Raw genomic sequence first — 17704 nt, forward strand, 5'->3', positions numbered from 1 at the left:
CACCATCTGCTGAATGTGAAGAGCCCTCACCTGAGGAGGAAAACACTGCCCCAGGGACGTGTCGAGCACTGCTTCGATGTACTGAAGCCGCTGCGTTGGTGTCAAATGGGACTTCTTTAAATTGAGGGAGAAGCCCAGCCTGTGAAGGGAGTGGCAGGTGATGGACAGATGATCCAGGACTTGCTTGGGAGAGCTCCCCCTGATCAACCAATCGTCCAGGTAGGGGTAGACCTGAATCCCCCCTTTCCTGAGATGCGCTGCCACCACCACCATGAGCTTGGTGAAAACCCTCGGGGCGGAGGTCAATCCAAACGGCAGGACCCGAAACTGAAAGTGCGAGTCGCCAACCGTGAACCTCAGGTACTTCTTGTGCTTGGGATGGATCGGCACATGGAAGTAAGCATCCTTGAGGTCAAGAGACACCAACCAGTCCTGAAGTTGAAGGGCCTGGAGGACTTGTGAAAGAGTCACCATCTTGAACTTGTCCTTCCTGAGGAGTTTGTTCAAACCACGCAAGTCCATGATGGGTCTCAATCCCAGTCTTTCTTTGAAATAAAAAAATAAGGGGAATACCATCCCTTGGTCCTCTCCGCTACAGGCACCAGTTCTACGGCGCCTTTCTCCAGCAGGGCTTGAATTTCCTGCGCAAGGAGCGGATCCGGACTCTTCAAAGAGAGGTTCCCTGGTGGATTGTCGTGAGATCTCTGCTGAAAAGGAAGACCGTAGCCGTGGGTTATGATCTCCAGAACCCACACATCCGAAGTAATGGCTTGCCACTCTACAAGATGCTGCGCCATCCTTCCCCCAACCGGCGAACCATGGAACCTTGCCTCATGACTGAGTGGTAGCGGCTGCAGCATTGCCTGAGGGCAAAGAGGCAACTGCCCGAGCGGCCTTGGCACCTCGAGTACCTCTGGCACTCTTACGATGGCCTCTTTGACTGCTAGCTCCTCTCGCTTTACTGAAGGACGAGTAATAGCGAAAGGAACCTCCCCTCCATTGCTGTCCCCTAGGACGAAAAGGCGGAGGTCGGCGAACTGCAGCACCCATCGATTTCGGTGCAGCTTTGGAGGTCTGCAGCCTCTCAAGGCTCTCGTCAGCCTTGCTGCCAAAAAGGTGTTCACCGTCAAAAGGCATGTTGAGGAGCCGGGACTGCACATCAGGAGCGAACCCAGACTTCCGCAACCACGCAAACCTGCACATTACGGTGCTCGCCGCCATGGACCGGCTGACACAATCCGCCAAGTCCAAACCCGACTGAACGGCCTCACACATAGCATCCTTGCCATCCTGGACCATAGCAAGGAAACCATCCCGTTCGTCCCCTTCGGGAATATGATCAGCCGCTAATGCAACACAGTTCCACAGAGTGTGTGTGAAACGAGACAAGGCACATATGGAGTTGGCCGCCTGAAGCGCCATACCCCCCGAAGAAAACACTTTCTTCGCCCTGCCGTCAAAACGTTTGTCGTCCCTATCCGGAGGGATGGTAGGATAGGATGCCTGCTTTGCCGGGGCCGTAGCCGCCTGCACCACCAAACTCTCCGGGGTGGGGTGCCTAGACAAGTAGCAGGGGTCGCTACTGGCTGGACGGTATTTTCGCGACAAAGACTTGCCCACTGCCGGGAGACTCTCCGGAGCAGTCCAAGCCACCGCCACCCTTCTCTGCAGAGCCATATGAAAAGGCAAAACCGGGTCAGTGGGTGGACCGAGATCAAGGATGTCCGTGAGATCATCCTGAACGAACTCCCCTGGGGGAGCTGACCAACCCAAGTACTCGGTAACCCGAGACATAAGGCGCCGATGACGAATCGGCATGAGTGCCAGGCTCTGGCCGACAAAACTCCACCTCCGGAGAGGTGTCCAATCCACTGGCATCATGCAGTGACTGCCTCATGTCATCAAACTGACTATGGCCCGAGATAAGGTCATCTGGAACCGTAACCGGAACCAGGCCGCCATCAGAGCCTTCATCAACCTCTGAAATGTACTCCAGGCGGGGAGAGGAAGACCTCTGCGGACGAAAGCAGTGCCGGACCTTAGCCATAGCCTTTTTAGGGGCAAACCCCGTGCCACGGGGCCCCTCCGACACCATCACCTCGAAAGGCGTTGAGGGCGCCGAACGAGTTGGCGCCGGCTTCGACAGAAAAGGTGTACACGTCGAGCTTATCGGCGTCGACGTCAGCTGCAACGCCTCCAGCATCTGCGGCGTCGACACAGTCCTCGAAGCCGGAGCTCCGAGCATGTCTCTCGACAACCTGGGCGCCGACGGTGTCGACGACCCCGTCGAAGACGGAACCTCGAGAGAAATCTTCGACGACCTCGGCGCCACAGGCGTCGACGTCTTCTTCGAAGACGGCACAGGATCACGCGGTCTCGAGCGCGTCGAGGACCGGGACCTGGAACGGGCATGGCGAGAACGGCTACCCTTGTCCGAGCGGGACCTCTCCCGCAAGCCGTGCCGACCACCCAAGCCCGAAGGCGTATGGGCGGTGTCCCTCACTCGGAGGCGCAGACGGACCGGTGCCCTGCGATTCCAGAATCGCTAGCATCTGCTTCCTGAAGGAAGCCCATTCCTTCGGTGTCGCTTGCACAGAGGGATAAGCGACCCGCCGACGGGCAGAGTCCTCAGAAGAGGACGGGGAAGGCGACCTATGCCGCCGCTTCCTGGAATGCTAGAAGAGGCGGAGGAGTGGCGACCGACTCCTGGAAGGAGACCCACCGGACTTCCGACGACGACGCGGAGAGTCACCCCTCGAGTCATTGGTGGAAAGCCCCGCAGACCTCGACTTCCGGGGCTTAGACAGCCGGCCTACCGACAGCTTCTTCTTGCGTTCCCGCAGGGCCTTCGCAGTGAGCGACTGGCAGTCGACACAGTCATCCGTATCGTGGGTCTCCCCGAGGCACCAGAGGCAGGCCTCGTGCGAGTCCGTGACCGACATCTTGGACCCACAGTCCCCGCAGTTCTTGAAGCCCGGACGCGGGGTCAAAGATGAGAAAGACATCGCCACGAACAGGTCTTCACAACCAACCGAACAGGTTCAACGAACCGAGAATAGAAAACAGCAACTCCAACGAGTCGAGGCGTACCGAGATTCACGAAGCGAACACGTCTGCGGAAAAAACTGAACTGAGGCTATGGGCGTCGTGCGTCCTACTTATCACATCGGGTGACGTCGGCCGTCGGCCGTCGGAGGAGGTCCTCTGGGACGGCGCATCGACGTCATCGACGCAGGACGCAGACGCCAAAGATTTTCCGAAGCAGCACAGCTGTGGACATTATCTGTCAAAGATATGGAATACGTCGGAAGACCCAATCCCCTCGAATGCAAATTATATTTTGTATCAAGCAGTGGGTGCCATTAAACGTCAATGTACTAAGGCTCAGCGATGTCAGTGTTAAGGGACGTTGTTACTGGTTAAAGACCTTCTAATGGAGTAGAAAGGCTTTATACCACACTATCATCTGGGGAAAGATATGCCTTAAGGGCTTTATGGGAGAGAACATGGCGTAAGGAGTATGGGGGTGTGTAGGACAGTGGAAGGTACGTTTCTACTGCACATTAAAATAAATACTTTTTCTCACATCTTTAAAACCAAAATAGGTTATCGGTCATCTGCAAAGGAACATTGCGCAAAAAACAAAAGAAAAAAATGCTACTTCATAGTACCAACTCAAAACGAGGCAACATTAGTGTGTTACAGAGTTCTATTTACAGTGTCCCAGTCTAGGTTTGACATTAGCCTTCATTTCTCGAGTTCAAAAGTCTGTATCGAACCAAAATACCGAATCCCATTACTTTGAGGTAGAAAACCTTGAATGGAAAACAACTAATTTCCTGCCAGAAAATAGATGCAGGGTTTGGGTAGGGGATATATATTTAAGTTGAGGGATGTAGGGTGGTGTCTCCCCCCACATTTAAAATACCTAAAATGTGTTGCTTTACATATAAGGTTTTCGAACTTGCAGGAAAAAATACAGAATGTTCACATAGATCCCGAAAGTCAGTATTCCTTGGTAGGAATGAACATATCTATAGATTCATCAATAAAGTGTTGGCCAAACAGGCAAGGAGAGGATTGTTTCTTAATTTTACAGAAAAAACAAAACTCTGGGTAATTATTATAAAATATACCAAGTTATGTGCTAATCTTTGAAATGCATTTGCATCAACAAGCCTTGGCCATCAATCGCTGTTTAGACATGCATTGGAGGTTGTAATATATTGCCCCTACCGTTTCCAGAGAAGATATAAAGAAGAATAGCTCTTATTTTATCATAGTTGTTAAAGTTTTTGTTCAGTACGACTGGAAGGAGAACTCTCATAAGATCTTTCACTTTCATACCATTTTCATCTGTTCCAAGAGCTAAATCCTATAATAAAAATAACTTAAAATGAATACAACACGAGCATTACAAGCTACCTCTACACCATAAATATAAAATATTTGAACTGCAATTTACCAATTGAAAAATATGATCTTCCAAAATATTTGACAATCACTAACGACAACCTTTCCATTTTATTGATGGTGTTGAATTAGGTTAGTACATTATGGTATGCACTACTTACTGTTTTAAAAAGAATCGTGCTCCAAGAAACATCAACTCAATACTGATCTTTAAAGGAAACAGCAGCTGAAACAGTGTGTTAACCTATATGGTGGTTGTAAATACAACATGTAGCTTTTTTGTACATTGGATGAAGTGTTCATTGAAGCACAGAATTGAAATGATGGGGTAATGTTAGGGGAGTTTCCCTAAAGTCCTACTGGCAGTAAGACTTTAGTAAGTTATCCCAGTGGTTTGTAGATTCACCCCCCACAGCCCAGCAACTCTTAGTGTCAGTCTGTACTAGCTCAGGACCTTGGTAGAGTGGCAGAGCAGTCAGGCTCATCTGAAGAAGATGTGAGCTGACAGGCACAGCAAAGAAGCACTTACACTTGTATAAAAAGTATATATATATTATATTTACACCAGAATCACTTTAAATACGTCAGACGTTTATACTAGGACACTTAGGAATACTTTATAATACACTTTAAATTTAAAGGGCTCTTTAAATTCTGTGTTTGTTTGTGGTTACATTTGTAGCAACGTTAGAAAGAGAAGAGAATTTTATCGTATTATCGGTTATTGTGCACTCGTGGTTTTCACCAGTTTATAAAGGTCATTTACTCTGCAAACACATAGTAAAGTCACTTAGAGGGAGGAAAATGTTTAGTTAGTGTAACACAAGCTTAGTTCAAGGTTCTAGAGATGGTTTCTCACCTATTAGGTCTTTTAAGTTTTAAGTCCAAAAACAGAACCCTAGCTAAAGGCAGTTTGGAGAGGGCTTGAAGTCTTGACAAGCAGCGAATTACAAAGAGTTCCTGTGATTTCTTCCTGTTTCTAGTGTTATTGAAGCAGCAAGTTAACAACTAACGAGGGAGACCTTAAAAACGACTTGAGAAGGGGACACAAGCTGGAGCATAAGTCTGTGGTAAGAGGGGGTTGCCCTGAACACCTCTACTTGCACTCCAAAGCACTGGAGCGACTTCTTGGAATCAAGCAAGCAATACCTTTTTCCCCACAGCACCTTAGGTACAGGACTCCGCAATGTTGCTGCTCTGGATCCCACCTCTGGATTCCTTGGTCTGATGACGAAAGGCAGGACAATAGACGGCATCTCTCAGCAGCAGTCTTAAGGGAGGACCGTTAGCACGTTAGGCAAGATTGTATGTAGTAACCCTGTAGGTAACTACACCAGCCTTGTCCTCTTAACAATAGGTAACCCAACCTTTGGTATAGGCCTGTACTACACAAGTTGGTAGAGTGACTGAGCAGCCAGGTTTATCTCAAGAGGGGTCAATGTGAGCTGTACGTTTGTAACAGATTCACAGTGACATGTATTCAAATAACACTTATACTCAAGGTTTCTTATTAAAATAATGATTTATTGATTTAACAGTCAGTTTTCAAATAAGCCTTCTTTAGAAAGGATAAGATGTAACAATAAAATACACATCAAAAACACACTCCTTCCGTTTCAGTTAAGTAGATACCCTTTTGGGATGTGTCACACAGTCTTTTTACACACTGAGGTGACTTCAATTGCTAGGACACTGTGGACATTGCTATATCACTTGAACACTTAAATGCAATACTGGAGTTATGGAAAAAGGAAAAGGTTAGGGAAGGAAACAATGGTTAGCAAGTTTCTCTGAACATGGAAGTACTTTACAATCATCCAATGAAGTATAGGTTAACCCTTTCCCAGCTATGCAAGTAATTTATGTATGACTTTTTGGAGGGACAGATAAAACACAAATTAAAAGGGTCAGAAGAGTCTGCAGGGAGCCAGGACAGCCAATGTTAATTGAAGAAAGTCTATGTGAGCTGAGGCACTTCTTTAAGATAGCACAAAAGTCTTGCACAATGTTATAGAGAGATTTTGTAGAAAAAGAATCACAAGCTGGGAGGCTTGTGAAAAGCAAAGATGCAAGCAACTCTGCAAAAGGCAGCCAATGCAAGTCTTCAGTGAGAGCAAGCAAGCTACACACAAGTACCCCTAGTTAGACAGTACCTTAGGTTTGAAGAGGTGTCCAGCTGGCTTCTGTTTCTGTTGTAGTCCTGCAGATCCTGTTATTTCTGAACCTCAGCTGTGGGGACAAGAGGGAGGACGCCTGGGGACTCCTGCTTCTACGGTTTAAAGGCCGGCAGCAGAAATGGGCTTACTCCAGATCAGCTGCACTTCACAGTTTCAGCTACTCGCAAATAACCCCACCGTGGTTCTTGCGCACCTTGTGGGATCCCCTTGCTTCAGGAATCTAGCACTCGGTTGAGGTGGCTCAGGCTTGGGCCGTCCTGCTTTGAGGAGTCCTTAGGATCTTCCTGGAGCTCAGGTCAGGCTTAAAGGCGATGCACTTGTTCCTGGTGTTCATGTCCCCTGGCACTCAGTTCCAGCAGCAGGAAAGAAGTATAGCCAGCAGGGAGATGTGTTCCAGTCGAGTCTGTCTTGGGGTCAGTTGGTCCACCCAAACCAAGGGAAGAAGTCGTCCATTCCGGGGTTCTCTAGTCGTTAAGAAAATTGGAGCTTCAGTACTGCAGCAGGGCTTCACCGGGCAAACCAACTGTCAAGGAGGTGCAGCAAGCTTCGCTTCAGTTTCTTTCTTCGGTTTCTTCGTCGAGTGATCGACTCTGCCTTCCTTGCAAAAGACCTTGCCTTTTATGCAGGTTTATCCCATTAATTCGCACCCTAGCTGTCTCACACACAGCATGGTGGCTTTCCTCCAAGGACAGCCAGCCAGCCAATCAGCTTTGGGTGCATTCCTGTAACAAAGGAGACTAAGCACAGGGAGTTTCGGGAACCTCCCTCGCTTCCGTCCCTGCCAGACACGCTGGAGCCAGAGGCGGGCTTCACCAGTGAATCCCGCCAAAGACAAAACAAACAAAGGGACCAAACCTGGTTTGGCGCGCAGAGTAAACCCCAAGAAAGACCTCACAAGCAAGAAATGGTGATAAAAGAAGACCAGGGCCATTTTGACAAAATGGTCACCCATGGGTGCAATACTGCAGCTGCGGATTCAGCCTGCTGTAAAAAAGCACAATGGTAGGAAAAATAAACCACTGCCACCAGCCATTAATTGTAGTGAGGATAACATAAAAATGATGCTACAGGAGAAAATAGACAAAAGGGTATACTAAGTATCCCCCCAAGCACTCCATGTAAAATGTTGTGTGCTGGGTCTACAAAGAGAATAAGGTAATTAATGTCAATTTCACTTTACTGCTCTTGGAAACAGTAGTTTGTCCAAGAGAAGGTATTTAAACCTTAAGAGAAATCCAAAGGACTTCTCTGTGACACTGCACTGAGGGTGCTGTGTGTCTCAATACAAAGGTGATGCCTATGGAGTTTGTCAGACTCCAAAATCAAAAGAAACATAAATCAGATACAAATACATGAGTGAGTGAGAAAAAGGTCTCACTCACTCCAGGATAAAAATGTAAACTCCTAAAGTCCAGCAAAAGAGCTGGGGGTCCCTAAGGTAGAAGGGAATCAACACAGAAATGACAATTCTCCCTAACACTACGACATTTGGCAAGGTCCTGGTTCATTCTGCGGTTTTGGCGCCCTTTCTGCAGCACCAACAAGGGAAACAAGTCGCCCAGTCAATCTTCTTTGCTTCCTGCAGTCCCACACTCTGATGAGGGGTCGGGGCGAGTTGGATCAAATCTTTGAAGTGTCCTTACGGGTTCAGCAAAGATTTGGACAGATTCTGCCTTTCCACGACGATGCACTAGAAATGGGCAGCAGGTCTCATGGTATTTGAGTTTTCCTGCTCTGGGAACTCCTAGGACTTCGGTAGATGGCTCGTTTCAAAGTTTCACAGACATGGCCAGGGTAAGATCTATCAAGTCCCTCCTCGGGATGATGTCCTCCTGCATTTATCTGGTGCGCCTTTGCAGGCTTCGGATGAGACCCTTACAGGAGTTCCTCGACGCCCGCTGGATCCAGTTGATGGGCAGCTTCGAGGACAAGATCCCTCTCAATGAGACGTTCCATCAGGCGATCCGGTGGTGGAGTACCTGCTCCCATCTGTCGGCGGGCACGGACTTTCAGACCCCAGCTCACCAGGAGACGGTGACGACGGACGCCTCCCTGGAAGGTTGGGGAGCACACTCCGGAGATCTTCACGTGAGAGGCCTTTGGCTCCCAGAGGAGAAGTCTCTCCACATCAACATCTTGGAGCTCTGCGCGATGTTCTGGGCCCTCAGGTCCTTTCTCCCGTCCCTCAAGGGCAAGGTGGTGAGGATCTTCACCGACAACGCCACCATGATGTTCTACATCCGGAAGCAGGGCGGAACCAGGTCCCCGGCCCTATCCAAGGAAGCCCAGGATCTGTGGCATTGGGCCGTCGCCAAAGGGATGTTTCTGGTGCCTTTTCATCTGGCAGGAATAAAAAACACGATCACCGACTCACTCAGCAGGGAGCTGCGCTCGTGCCACGAGTGGGAACTACGCCAGGATCAAGTGGATCGACTCCTTAGCCGATGGGGCGAACCCCAAATTGATCTCTTCGCGCCGGCGGCGAATTCCAAGTGCCGGAGGTTCGCCAGCAGGTTCCCCCAGCCGAGGAGCATGGGCGATGCTTTCTCGTTCCTCTGGGACGGCCTATTTCTTTGTGTGTTCCCTCCGCTGCCGTTGCTGCTCCGGCTCATCAACCAGCTCAAGAGGTCCCGGTGCAGGATGATCCTCGTCGCACCGGCGTGGCCGAGGCAGATCTGGTTCCTGGACCTTCTGGACTTGTCAACGTCCCCACCAGTCAAGCTGCCGACAGACGCAGACCTTCTCTCCAGAGAAGGAGGCGCCATTCTTTACCACAACCCAGAGTCGCTGAACTTGCAGGCCTGGCTCCTGCAGCACTAGAGTTTGAAGGGTACGACATCCCGGCCGACTGCAGAGAGGTTCTTGCAAAGGCCAGGGCGTCCTCAACTCTCAAGTGCTATGGACCTAAATGGAAGAGGTTCTCTGTCTGGTGCCATGCACAGAAGATTAACCCTCTGCGGATTACGGCCCCTCAAGTACTGCCGTACCTACTGTCGCTGGCCAAAGCTGGACTGGCTCACGCCTCCATGGAAATACATCTGGCTGCAATCTCCCGATATACCAGGACGACGGGACGGACGTCCTTGTGGTCTCATCGCCTGGTGAAAGAATTCATGAAGGGACTTTTCCGATCATGCCCGCCAGTGAAGGCTCCTGCCCGGGCGTGGGAGCTTAATGTGGTGCTGACCATGCTCATGGGGGCCCCATTCGAGCCTATGAATTCGGCGCCTTTGAAGTTCCTGTCGTGGAATACAGCTTTCCTCATGACCATCACCTCCGCACGACGAGTGGGAGAGATCCAGGCCCTATCTTGCAAGCCTCCATACTTCACTTTTCATGACACGAGGGTGGTGCTGAGGACACACCCATCCTTTATGCCCAAGGTGCCGTCGGACCTCCACCTCAAAGAGCCCTTGGTGTTGCCAGTTTTCTTCCTGTCGCCTTCGTCGCCGGCTGAAAGGACTTTGCACTCGCTGGATGTAGCTACAGCGCTGAAGTTCTACGTGGACCGCACAAAGAGTTTTCGGAAGACGGCACAACTGTTTGGGAACTTTGGAACTGTGAATCAAGGGAAGGCTCTCTCGAAGACTTCCATTTCCAGATGGCTCTCCGGCTGCATCATGCACTGTCACCGGTTGGCAAACCGACAGCTGCCCGGCCGTCCGAGAGCCCATTCGACCAGAGCGATCGCTGCTACCACGGCGTTCCTGTCTGGTGTGCCCCTGCTGGACATCTGCAGGGCTGCGACGTGGAGGTCGACGCACACCTTCACAAGATTCTACTGCGTCGATCGGGACTCCAGGGAGGAGTCCAGGGTCGGCCAAGCAGTGCTGCTCAACCTGTTCCCCTAAGGTGAGCCTGGTGAGGAGGTAAGGGTTGCTTAATGTTGAGTTGTTGTATTGCTTAATGTTGAGCCTGTTGCCACCTCCCGTGGTTGTGCATGTGTGTACTGCTATGTATTCTCTTATTCATGAGCATGTGAATCCATGCCAGACCCCATGCTGGAGAAGGAACAAGTTACTTACCTGTAACTGTTGTTATCCAGCATGGGTCTGGCATGGATTCACATGCAAACCCTCCCACCTACCCCTCTGCGGCTCTTCACTTGGGTCATACTGCCACTTTACTTGCTACCAAATCTGAGGATGGCTGGCGGAGGCGGGGCTTAGGGAAAGGGCAGTCATTGGCTGGGGGCAGTATGACCCAGAGACCAGTGATTAGTTTCTACTAAGAAAGACAGATCAGAAACAAAACTGATACTGATTTTTTTTTCTATACCGAGGATTCCCAGCCTGACGACGGGGAATATTCACGAGCATGTGAATCCATGCCAGACCCATGCTGGAGGACAACAGTTACAGGTAAGTAACTTGTTCCTTATTATGCTTCATCCCATCTCCTAGAGAGACCCCCAGCACTTTTTGCTGGACTTCTGGACCTTTTTCTTTCAATCTTGAACGAGTGGAGCCTTATTGCTGTCATTCATTCTGGTGGGCTCTGTCTTTTGGAACTCTGTTCTTTGTATTCCACCTGGACCATGGAGTCTGTCTGCTCCATAGTTGTTAAAGGCATCTGTGTTTTTTTACAACTGCAGCACACAGCTCCTTGTGGGCAGTGTTGCTGGGGAACCCTTAGGGTCCTCCTTTAAGATTATATTTCTGTATCCTCAAGAAGTAACTACAGTTCTTAGAGATAAGAGGTTGGCACATATGACCTTCAGTGGAGTGCCAAAGGGATACCTAGTATCCCCCTTCTCTCTACTCATGTGACATTCTTAGTCACATAGACAATCACCTAGTTATGGCTGGTGGCAGTGGACGTGTTCTACCAATTATTGTGTAGTTTTATACCGCAGGTTATGTCCATAGCTTGGGTAGTGCACAATAGGGGCACCCAAGTACCAACTTGGGGCCTCCCTTCGCCTACCATTCTGGGAGGGGGAGGTCAGTGTGTATGTGTGTGTTTTGCCTTTGGCGGGAACCCTTGGGTTTCCCGGCCTAGGCCACACAGTGTCTGGCAGGCAGGAAGTGGGGTAGGAGTTTTCCATCCCCTGTCCTTTGTCTGCCAGTGTGCCTGAATAGGACCAGCTCCCACTTGGGGTCTGGCTGTCCTGATTGGCCATCCAAACGACCCTTTCTGTTAAATGCTGAAGTGGCCGAAGAAGAAGACGACCAGAGTCGCCTGCAGACCCATTGCAACACTGAAGCGAACATTGCTGTCCTGACCCTGTTTTTTGTGTGACAGAGGAGCTCCGAGGGCTCCTTCCCTTTGGCTGGTGGAAACAACTAGCTGCACCTTGCCCAGAATGGTCCTGGTCCTTTCCTCCGACGGCGCGGCCAGCCGCGCCACTGTGTCGAGCTTGGCTCCCAGAAAACAGGGCGACTTGCGACGGAACCAGGTGGGATTTTGGAAAGTTGATGGAGAATCCCAGGTCTGTGAGCAGCTGGACGGTCTTCGCAGTGTGCTCCATGGTGAGCTCCCTTGTCCTTGCCCGGATGAGCCAGTCGTCCAGGTAGGGGTAGACGTGGATCCCCTGTAGGCGCAGCCGCGCCGCCACCGGTGCGAGGCACTTGGTGAATACCCTGGGTGCTGACTTCAATCCGAACGGGAGGGCCTTGAACTGGTAGTGCCGCCCTTGGACTACGAACCTGAGGAACTTTCGGTGTCTTTTTAGAATGGGGATGTGGAAGTACGCATCCTCAAAGTTCAACGACGACAGGAAATCACCCTCCTCCAGCTGTCCCAGCACATGCTGGAGGGTGACCATACGGAACTTCTGTGCCTTGATGTACTTGTTCAGTCGTCGTAGGTCCAGGATGGGGCGCCATCCTCCTGTCTTCTTTTTTTACGAGGAAGTACCTTGAGTAAACTCCGGAGCCCCGAAGCCTCTTTGGGACGAGCTTGATGGCACCCTTCTTGAACATCGCCCTTACTTCCAACTGTAGTTGAGGGACGTGATTTTCCTTCCTGGCCATGGGTGGAACGCGAGGGCACTTCTTCTGAAACTCGAGGGCATGACCTTGGGCCATGGCGTCCAGCACCCAACGGTCGGTGGAGATGGACTCCCACACGCTGACGAACCACGCCAGCCGGCCTCCCACCGGGGTGCTTCGGCAAGGGCTCGACCCCACGGTCGGTTCAATCTTGTTTGGAGGCCGCCTTGCCTCCTTGACCTCCTTGTTGATGACGGGCACCACCTGACTTGCCGCGTCCCCTGTAGGCTTCCTGGGACGAAGATCTTGCCGCTTGGCGTTAAGTGGAGGAGCCACTGCTGGATCCCTTGTAGGCACCTTGTCTGCCTCCGGAGCACCAAAAGGACGGCCGTCGTCGTTGGAGCACTCCCAGTGCCCGGGCAGCCTGTGTCTGTCTTGATGGCCTGAAGGGACTCATCAACCACCTTCCCAAACAGGTTGTTCCCGTCGAAGGGCATGTCCAAAACCTTGGTTTGTACGTCCTGGCGGAAATCCGTGGCCTTGAGCCATCCTCGTCGTCTCAAGCAAACGCTGTTGCCCAACTGATGGAAACCGGTGTCGGCGATGTCCGTTGCCACCGTGATGGTGTGGTCTGAAGCAATCTCCCCCTCCTGTAGGATTTCAAGGGCCTCAGCCCTTTTGACGTCCAGAAGGAAGTCTAACAGAGGGGCAATTTTGAACCACAACTCCCTGTCGTAGCGGGCTACGATAGCCAGGGCGTTGGCCGCCTTGATAGTCATTGCTGCGCTTGAGATGATCCGTCGTCCCATCGTGTCCAACTTCCTGCCCTCGCCGTCCGGCGGGGAAGTTGATGTCGAGGCCGATGCCCCCCCCCCAAGCTTTCTTCTTTGCCACCGCCGAGACGACCGAATCCGGGGTAGGTTGTGTCCGAAGGCACAAGGGGGCAGCGTCGGGGACCCGGTACTTCTTCTCGTACCGGTCCCTCTTTGCCGGCGCCGTGGCAGGGTTCTTGAGGAGGGCGAGCCCCTCATCCCAGATGTCATCAAGAAGCGGTACGGCGAGGACCGTCTTCTTTTTAGCCTTGCGCCGTTGGCAAAGGAACCCTTCTTCTTTTCTTCTGGGCAGAGCTGGAAAAGCTTGGATGCCCTGGAAATCATGGCATGAAAGGATCCAATATGGTCGGGCGGGGACGCCCGAGCAGGGGGTGACGGGGGACATGTCCCGTCGTCGCCTCCGTCTTCATCTGTACCTGTCGTAGCCGTGTCCGTGCCTGTATCATCCCCGTGGGTAGTAGACCGGGGGGAGGGCAGAGCAGGCCGCACAGGCGGGAGAAGTGGCGTAGGATGCGTCGTCCTCCTCTTATGCGGTGGACTCTCCGAAGGTCCTGGCTCTGGTTCCCCCGTCGGGTCTGGCTCAGGTACCTCCGTCGGGGGAAAGGGGCAACCTTGTCCTTATCTCCGAGCATAAGGACTGAATCGCTGACAAAATGGCCGCCAAGGTTTCCTGCGGCGCCGGAAACGAAAGGTGCAAGGGCTCTTGAGGAGCCTGGTCGGCGACACCGTCGCTCTCGTCGTCGCCCTGGTCGGGATCCCTCCCAATGGGCTGGGCCTCTTCCACGACTTCGATGAGCTCCTCTTCAGAGGTCGTGTCCGTATCCACGATGGCCACTAGCCCCTCCCCCACCTTTTCCAACGAGGACTTCGTGGGGGTCTTCTCAATGGGCCTGACAGACGACTCCCTCCGCGGTGGCAGGGAGACTCTGGGTCCTGAGGGCGCCTCCACTGGTGTAGCCTCCACAGGCTGAGCCAGGGCCACGGCGACATCCTCAATCGAGGTCTTAGCAGGGTGAGTTAAGGCCATCGTCACCTTCTGGAGGCCTCGGGCCTTCACCTTGGGGGGAGGGTCCGAGCCTCGCTCCCCCTCTTCCGGAATCTTCGAGATCGACCGGGGCCTCTCCAGAAGCTTTGCCGGGTTCTCGGACTTCCTCTTACCCGAGCCAGAGCGTTGGCTCGTGGTTGATGGCGCCGGGGAGGATGCGCCCTGCCTGGCAGCCAAGGAGCCCGACCGTTCGGCGCTCCCGGTGCCCGCGGACTTGCGGTGCCCGCGGACTTGCGGTGCTTAGCCTTTTGTTGGGCCCCCGTCGCCGGGGCACCCTCACAGGACTTAGAAGACCGCTCTGACTTTTTTCTTCTTCTCGCCTGACGGGCTCTTTCCTTCCAGCCAGTTGGCGATACGGAGGTGGCGATCCTCCATGGTGCGCTCCGACATGTTCCCACTAAACGCACAGTCCTTCTCCTTGTGCGTCTTGTCCTCATGGAGACAGTAGAGGCATAACGAATGCTCGTCCTCCTTGAAAACATTCTGAAGCTGGCATCCAGGGCAGGTCCTGAACAGCTTCCCGGGCGTCGAGCTTCCTTTCTCCTGGGCCATGTCCGGGGTAGGCCTCGGAACTTCTGGAATCCTCCAAAAGCATAACTCGACGAAATCTTCACCCTTGAGGGGCGTAGAAAACTCTGAAATGGATCCCCGTTGATCGGATGTAGAAACGGTGGAGCTTGAGGCTCTACTTAACCGAAAAATTAGAAAAATCTCCTGAAAAAGCACAAAAACACAGCAAAAGCTTGAGAGCTACAGCACGAGGACTCCAACACTTGAACGTGCGGTAAAAATCTGAGGATGGCTGTCAGAGGCGGGGCTTAGGGAGAGGGCAGTCATTGGCTGGGGGCAGTATGACCCAGAGACCAATGATTGGTTACTAAGAAAGACAGATCAGAAACGAAACTGATACTGATTTTTTTTTCTATACCGAGGATTCCCGGCCTGACGACGGGGAATATTCATGAGCATGTGAATCCATGCCAGACCCCATTCTGGAGAATGATATAGTTCCCTAACAGGTACCCTAGACGAAAGATCTCAAGGAGACAGACCGTATATGAGATCTGGAACTCTACGTTGAAATTCCTGGGGCCGGAATGCTCTTTTTTTAAATGATGCATTTAAAGTGTTTGTTGCAAGTTGAGACTGGCACATACTAACACCACAATGAGCTTGATTCTATATACAAAATGATGGTTGCTAAATAAAATGAAGCTGGTGGTAAGATTGGATTTTGCAAGGAAGTGCAACTAGTAAAGCTGTGTCAAATGAAAATAGAGACGCAAACAACTCTGTCTAAACCTAAAGTGTGTTCATATTGTTTATTTTGCCGGGTGTGGTGGGACTGTGCAATGGGTATTCTGTTTGTTTTGATTGGTGCATGGTGATCTGTCTGCACCAGTACTTGCTGGATCAGGACTTGCGAGTGTAAAGTTTTCAATGGCGAGTCTCACTGCTCCTCAATCCACAATGTTGATATGCAAGGCTTTTTCTCGCTCGGATCACAGGCCTGTTTCAGAGGTCTCCTAAATGCACTCTTCATCCCTCCAGGAAAGTATACTTACAAGCCAAACCACCACTTCTAGCTTTAACGTCATACCATTTTTGTCAAGCTGGTGCCCTTTTGTCCACCAAACCAACACTTCCTTAATTCGGTATGCAACCCGAATGAAGTCTCATTCTCTGGATAATTAAAGCTTTTGTCAACACAGTTCCACTTGAAGGACCCTCATTTTGTAACTGCACATCAGAAGTAGACATATACACATGACTGATGCCCAATAGATTGATGAATTTTCTTACTGACTATTTTTACTTTGTTCATATCCACCTTGTCACCTGTGAAGGATACTTCAGTGTACCACTTTAGCCGAATTGTCTGCAGTACCAAAGGACTAAGCACAGAAAGTGGATTGGTTTACTTGGCTCCAGGGAATATTTTTTGTAATTTACTTTAAGACCCAACTCCTGGAACAACTGTAGACAGTAGTGTATGGCTGCTCTAGTGCTGTTTGCTGCAGTCTCGTAGAAGCCAATCAACAAGGTAAGGGTATAAATTAAACCCCATCCATCTCAACTGAGCTGCTGTTAGGGCCCGAACATTTGTAAAAATCCTGAGTGCAGAGCACCAGGTTGATCGGTCACCCTGAATTACCAATGATCTGGCCAGTTCAGCAATCTTGAAATCTGTGATGGTTCTTGTGGATAGTGATGTGTAGATGTGTCCTGTGTGTCCAGAGAACACAAGAGATCACTCAGCTGAAGCTGCAGGGTGATGTTCGCAAATGTCAGCATCCAAAAACTCTGTCGTTTAAAATACTTAAGTCCACAATCGGGGTAAAGCCCTTTTAGTGTGTTTTTCACACATAAAGAGCAGTAGTAAACTCTTTTGCCACCACCGATTTTATTTCAATGAGGGAAACCTTAGTAACATCAAATAGATACCATTGGTGGACTGCTGGTGAGGTGATGTGGCCTGGGCGTTTCTTGAGCACCCAAAAGATGAACGTGATGCAAAATATCAAGAACCTATTTGTCCAAAGTTATGTCTTTCCATCTCAAGAACAAATGGAAAATGTTGCCCCCCACTTTTGTAACTTGAGGGATATTGGATGGGGAGGAGTCAGGTTTCTTAAGTTGGACTGGTTTTTACTAGAGCCTCACCCCCATGTACATGCTCTATGTGGCGTTCTTTATGGCCGTGACCTCACTGGGGCACTTGCTCGGGATACCTGTATTGATCGCATGAAGTACAGCAGGCTCCATTTTAACATTTGTAACGCGCATACCCATTGAATATGGCCCAAGCAGAACTGCCTCTAGGCGCAGATGTTAATAAAATAAGTAGTTTGCATCATTGTGCTATCCAAAGCTTAAAGAAGATTGGCCAAATTACATAAAAAAGTTTCCTCCTGAACACGGATAGGGATTCCATCTGTCGAAGGCCCTTGGGTAAAGAATTCCAAAAACTAGGACCAAAGGAACAGAAACACTTATCACCGCAGGTTGTCGTTTTGCTCTTAAGGGACAACCAGCAATTTTTGCCCGACTGATCGAAGTAATCGGGTAGGCTGGTGAAGTTGAATTTTAGTATGTTGCTGCCAGGCCATGAATGCATCCAAATACCAGGACCCGAGTCTTGAACAGACTTCACTGTTGGATCGGGAGCCAATTAATACTTCTCCAATACTGAGAAACAGCTGACCTCCTTGACAATGTACAAATCAGTCTAACCGCTGAGTTCTGTGCCACCTGCAGTCTTTGTATTTGTAATTGTTGAACTTGAATTTGGAATGTGTTAAT

General features: G+C 50.7%; 1 protein-coding gene across 1 annotated transcript in view; it reads right to left on the minus strand.

Annotated features, from left to right (window-relative positions):
- Nucleotides 1-17704, minus strand: part of STXBP3 (syntaxin binding protein 3) — a 639289-nt gene that overhangs the window by 207678 nt on the left and 413907 nt on the right. Inside the window, exon 14 of the mRNA XM_069641861.1 lies at nt 4237-4375. Within this exon, the coding sequence (XP_069497962.1) occupies nt 4237-4375 (139 nt within the window). The remainder of the gene's footprint in view (nt 1-4236; nt 4376-17704) is intronic.

This window comes from Ambystoma mexicanum, chromosome 1q, assembly GCF_040938575.1.
Source record: "Ambystoma mexicanum isolate Mex_15411 chromosome 1q, UKY_AmexF1_1, whole genome shotgun sequence".
In the NCBI taxonomy this organism is placed as follows: Eukaryota; Metazoa; Chordata; class Amphibia; order Caudata; family Ambystomatidae; genus Ambystoma; species Ambystoma mexicanum.